At 37.6% G+C, this 5,908-nt stretch overlaps 1 protein-coding gene across 1 annotated transcript; it reads left to right on the top strand.

Moving 5' to 3' along the window:
• Positions 1-1,978: 1,978 nt before the first annotated feature.
• Positions 1,979-3,914, top strand: LOC119664932 (putative mediator of RNA polymerase II transcription subunit 29; the record flags this gene model as incomplete). Its single annotated transcript, XM_038074275.1, has 2 exons — positions 1,979-2,812; positions 3,353-3,914. Coding segments are annotated over exons 1-2 (1,396 nt in total), but the record flags the coding sequence as incomplete, so codon positions are not given.
• Between the last annotated feature and the right edge of the window lie 1,994 nt (positions 3,915-5,908).

Raw genomic sequence — 5,908 nt, 5'->3', positions numbered from 1 at the left:
AACTGGTCAATTCGATCAAAACTAGATTACAGGCTACGTCAGCCTAACTGGTCAATTCGATCAAAAATAGGAAACTGGTCAATTCGATCAAAACTAGATTACAGGCTACTTCAGTCTAACTGGTCAATTCGATCAAAGTAGGAAACTGATTTCATTTAATTTTCTCTTTTCCGTTAATTATTATTTTGATCATTCAGCCCACAGACAAATTGCTTGACACAAAACATCCGCAAGAAGAGAAGGAACCCAGGAGAGAACGCGGTCCTGTCAGGTACCTCCTCAACGTCAGAAGCAACCACGGAAGCCTGTACAATGATTCCATAAAATCACGCCTATATTTACCCTGAAGACACAAACATCAGAAGCGAACGTCGGAGTTATCAAGAATTACTATTTTCTTCCTTAAATGTCTGTAACCATTGTTTTTTTTATATATCGGAATAAATAAAATTGGTAAATTATTATAAAAATACGCTTTTATTTTGGTTCCTAAAGAAATTCAGTCCCGAAGATATAAATTCTATTATAACGAACCTGGACAACCGCTTTGCTACTCCAGCAAAGCGTAACGAACGATAAAAGGTCGTTACAATTGGCGCCCGAGCAGGGACTGAGTTTCATGGGACTGAGTTTCAGAGGGACTGAGTTTCATGGGACTGAGTTTCAGAGGGACTGAGTTTCATGGGACTGAGTTTCAGAGGGACTGAGTTTCAGAGGGACTGAGTTTCATGGGACTGAGTTTCACAGGGACTGAGTTTCAGAGGGACTGTAACATTTATCGCAAAAATACCAGGACAAAACCACATTGGTAAATATTAAACTCGATTATCGAAAGGAAATCAATTATGTCTATAGAGCATAAAACAAGGGTCGACATTGGCGACCAAGAACTTCGAAGACCCACCACGCCGAGCAAATCCTGGTTGTACAACTTACGGAAGGATGAATTAATCCACTACTTGTCCGAAATGCAACTAGAAACGAGTGGATCCGTGGAGGAATTACGAAAAAGACTAGCAGCATACATCGACGAAGAAGATTATGACATGGTCCGGAGAGAAATGCTATGGGACCTTGCGCGTAAACATACAAAAACAATACCGATCACACAAGAACTAAATAACGATGTACAAATAACAATTCCACCTGAACAAGTCCGGAAATGGTCTGTCAAATATGACGGGGGCAAAGACCCGCTGATGTTCATCGAACGAGTCGAGGAGTTGGTGGAAGCCCATGGATTAAACATTAACACAATACCACGTACCATGCCAGAACTTTTGAAGGATAAAGCATTAAATTGGTATAGAAGTAATAACAGCCAGTGGAAATTATGGACCGCTTTCAAAGCTGACTTTCTCAAGTTCTTTCTACCGGTAAGATACTTTGAGAAGTTAGAAGATGAAATCCGGGCCCGCCGTCAGAGGTCACGGGAGACATTCAAAGACTATGTTATAGCAATCCAAATTCTAATGCGACACGCAGATATAGGAGCCGCTGCTCAACTAGAACGAATTTATCGAAATGCACATCCGGACTACTAGCTTTATATCCGACGACGAGACTTCGAAACATTGGGAGAACTAATCGACATGGCTGGTGATTACGAAGCTATACGGGGAGAACAAGAGAAAACCGGACCTCCAAGGCTAAGAGAGGAAAGAAACCACCTAGTCCAATCTTTCGAGCAGAGAATCCAAGACGCACCAAATGCGTGCCGAAGGTGTGGGAAATTGGGACATATGGCAAGAATCTGTCGAAATCCAAAAATTCTTTTTTGTTGGATCTGTGGAAAACAGAACACACGAACCCTTGACTGCTGCAAGGAAGATCCGGGAAACGAGATAAGAGGACGACCAACAGTGGGGAAGCCGTTCTCTCGAAATTTAGGCCCCGCAAGGACTTAAGACTAATCCACGTAAACGAAACTCGAATTACGGCACAAGTTCAGCCACAACAGACTTCTACACAAGTAACAATGTCGCCAGCTCATGTTTCCTCACCATTGACACTATCTACGTCTCAACAGCAACAACCACAAACTCCTTCAACTCCATCACATCATCTAAATAGTATTTTGAATGAAACAGCTAATTCTAATGATTCCTCAACACTAGCAGTTGCAGCCAATGACAGCAATAACAGTAATAACAGTAGCAGTAATAGTTCAACAAATAGTATTGTAAATAATCAACCAACGATGCCATTACAGAATACAATGAGACTCATATCCATGACGCCAGTACTAGTTGAAGATATCCATAGTCTAGGCCCGGTATCACCTGTCCGGAACCAGCAGCAAAGTAACCAACAACATAACCAGTCGATAGATAAGCAAACAACAGCAGAAGTAAATAAAATTGCAACTTCAAAGACAGCATCACTATCCAAGCCAAGTATAATACAAAGCACACAATGTCGGATTTACCCAGACAAGCATTCAGTAAAACTGCGAGAAAATTTACAAGAGCAAGCGCCATGTAAATGCCTTGTACCACCATCGCATGATCCAAAAGCAAACAAAGAGATACAAGAGTTCCAAATCCCAGAAGCACAACGTCAGCGAAATTTAAAACATATCGAAGAAAATCCGAAAGTATTTAGTCTACAGCGATACACACAAGATCGTGAAGAATCACAAACTCAAATACAAAAGGCACAACGACAACAACGTCCAAGATATATCAAACAAAATCCAGAAGTATTTCATCCAATCCGAGTAATACCAGATCAAGTGCAAGCGCATGAAATACAACCACAGCAAGTTCCGCAACATGTTACACCTATCGAAGAAAACAAACCAGAAACTCTCGTGAGACGTCTAGGCACATTTAAACGAAAGGATGACCATCATCATGTCAAAAACCAAGATGATTACTACAAAATTTTCAAGAGTCCAAAGAAACGAAAGAGAAATCGTGCCTCATTCTAAGAGAAATATACGTATCAAAGCCCATATCGCTGACCTCCTAATATATTATGGAAAATAAAAACAAAAAAAAAAACCCACACTTGAAAAAAAAAAATATAATAAACAAATCTATTGCATTTCGTATAAAATATAAAATAATAAAATATTATAATAATAATATAATCATAATAATATAAGTCAATAATAATTTAAAGTAATAAAGATAATAATGACTTTCACCATTAACAAACTGTCTCCAGTCAGTTGGCTAATTTAACAAAAAAAAATATTCAGGGTGTAGAGTGCAAAATAATAAGCAAAGAAAAAAGTAAAAAGGCTACTCTGCTGCAAAGGTTCAAAAAGCGCAAATCATCAGGATGTTAGCCGTATATAAGGACCACGCGTGTTTTAATAAGCTAAGTTCGATCAAAAAAATCAAAGATGGCAGATGATTTGGAAACCAAGTTTAAGCGCACAGCCGCACGTGTGCAGCAACAACTAAAAAAATTAGTAAAGAACAAACCACGCAGCCTTTACTTACCAATCGCCATGGAACAAACAGCCAAACAAGATAAAAACAAGCTACGCAAAAACCAACCTGGTAAGAAAGAGCAAACCATGGAAGATGTCCAAATACAACCAACAATAAGACCATCAGACCGGAAAATGTTGCCGAAAGCCATTGGGTGGCGATGTAAAAAAACCCACCAGAACAACAGTGACACACAATCACACCGAGATCCAACACGTGCTCCAGCAGCCTCGACAACAGTAAAAATAGATAATGATGACCAGGATGTACTACAGTGTACATGGAACGATGTGGTTGATGAACAAAATCGATCGCCACCAACACCCGTGATTGACGAGTTATACAGTGAGTTATTAAAGAATGCAGCCGAATCGCAACCATCAGTAGCAGATACAGTCAGAAAATTTGTGGACAAATATCCACCAGAGGTGAGCCAAGCTATTTGCGATGCCCGCAGAAAACGTGGTGCAGGTAAAAGAATTAATTTCCAGCGTGTCGTCGAAGGCAAGGCGTACCAAGTGAAAATCAGTCGGAAAGGCGTAATAAAGGTTTGGGTGAAATAAAATGCGACAACAAAATTTTAATCTTCCGAAGAGGGGAGAGAATGTAAAGGCTGAAATTTCTATAAAGCAATTTCAAACCATACATAAATTCTTGTGTAAATCTGACGTCAGACCGTCAGCCTAAAACACAACACCATCACCATGGACTATTCAAATAAAGAACCCAACTCACCCCTACAAGATCAGCATGTAACCTGAAAAGAATAAAATTTATTTTATTACTTAACAAGATGGTAAGACAATAACATTACCTGCAATCCATGCGTTAATAAGCCGCGGATAAGACTAATAAACAAAACTGAAGAAGAAGAAAAAAAAAAAGAGAAAATTAATAACAACAAACCAACAAAACACAACTTGAAAACATGAATTTTGAATTACAAATAATCATACATTGAACAATTATTAAACAATAAAACACACTTTATATCTTTATTGAATAAACATGAATTTAAAGAAATAAAACAAACACTCATTGTTTACATTTTTACAATAGAAAAAAAAAACAACACATCAGTAAAAAACCCACTGCTGCCGTAAATTCTTCGTTTGGTTTATTTTTCCACTATATGTAGTAAAACACAAAATTATAAACACTATATCAATTATTAATCATATATGTTTTTTTTAACATAAACAAACTACCATACAAAACAATAATTACAATCAGACACTTGCACTAATTCTCCTACCACAATATCACGCACATATATATATCGTTGGGGTTTTATTTTATTTATTAAATAATGGAAGTTATAATTAATTGAATTAAATTGAAAACTAACACTTTATGGTGGTTTTAAATTTTAATTCTCTTTCCGAATTAAATCAAAAAGACGCGAAATATGTCAAACATAAAAGTCAGGCGAAGAAAAGTGCGCAAAAATGCAAATAACACGAAGTACACGACAATACACAAAATACACAAGAAAGACACGAAAAGCACAAAAAGTTAACACGAACAACGAAGTTTACCGGTACGCTACACCGAAAAGCTCCGGTCAATTCGGTATATAAGAACGCGCATTTTACAGAACGGGGGACTTGTCTTTTGGAGCTCAAGCGAGTTACAAGTTCACTGGTCAATTCGATCAAAACTAGATTACAGGCTACTTCAGTCTAACTGGTCAATTTGATCAAAAATAGGAAACTGGTCAATTCGATCAAAACTAGATTACAGGCTACTTCAGTCTAACTGGTCAATTCGATCAAAAATAGGAAACTGGTCAATTCGATCAAAACTAGATTACAGGCTACTTCAGTCTAACTGGTCAATTCGATCAAAAATAGGAAACTGGTCAATTCGATCAAAACTAGATTACAGGCTACTTCAGTCTAACTGGTCAATTCGATCAAAAATAGGAAACTGGTCAATTCGATCAAAACTAGATTACAGGCTACTTCAGTCTAACTGGTCAATTCGATCAAAAATAGGAAACTGGTCAATTCGATCAAAACTAGATTACAGGCTACTTCAGTCTAACTGGTCAATTCGATCAAAAATAGGAAACTGGTCAATTCGATCAAAACTAGATTACAGGCTACTTCAGTCTAACTGGTCAATTCGATCAAAGTAGGAAACTGATTTCATTTAATTTTCTCTTTTCCGTTAATTATTATTTTGATCATTCAGCCCACAGACAAATTGCTTGACACAAAACATCCGCAAGAAGAGAAGGAACCCAGGAGAGAACGCGGTCCTGTCAGGTACCTCCTCAACGTCAGAAGCAACCACGGAAGCCTGTACAATGATTCCATAAAATCACGCCTATATTTACCCTGAAGACACAAACATCAGAAGCGAACGTCGGAGTTATCAAGAATTACTATTTTCTTCCTTAAATGTCTATAACCATTGTTTTTTTTATATATCGGAATAAATAAAATTGGTAAATTATTATA

This window comes from Teleopsis dalmanni, unplaced genomic scaffold, assembly GCF_002237135.1.
Source record: "Teleopsis dalmanni isolate 2A unplaced genomic scaffold, ASM223713v2 unscaffolded_contig_2972, whole genome shotgun sequence".
In the NCBI taxonomy this organism is placed as follows: domain Eukaryota; kingdom Metazoa; phylum Arthropoda; class Insecta; order Diptera; family Diopsidae; genus Teleopsis; species Teleopsis dalmanni.
Note: the sequence above shows the minus strand (reverse complement) of the source record. Positions and strands in the feature narration are given on the sequence as shown.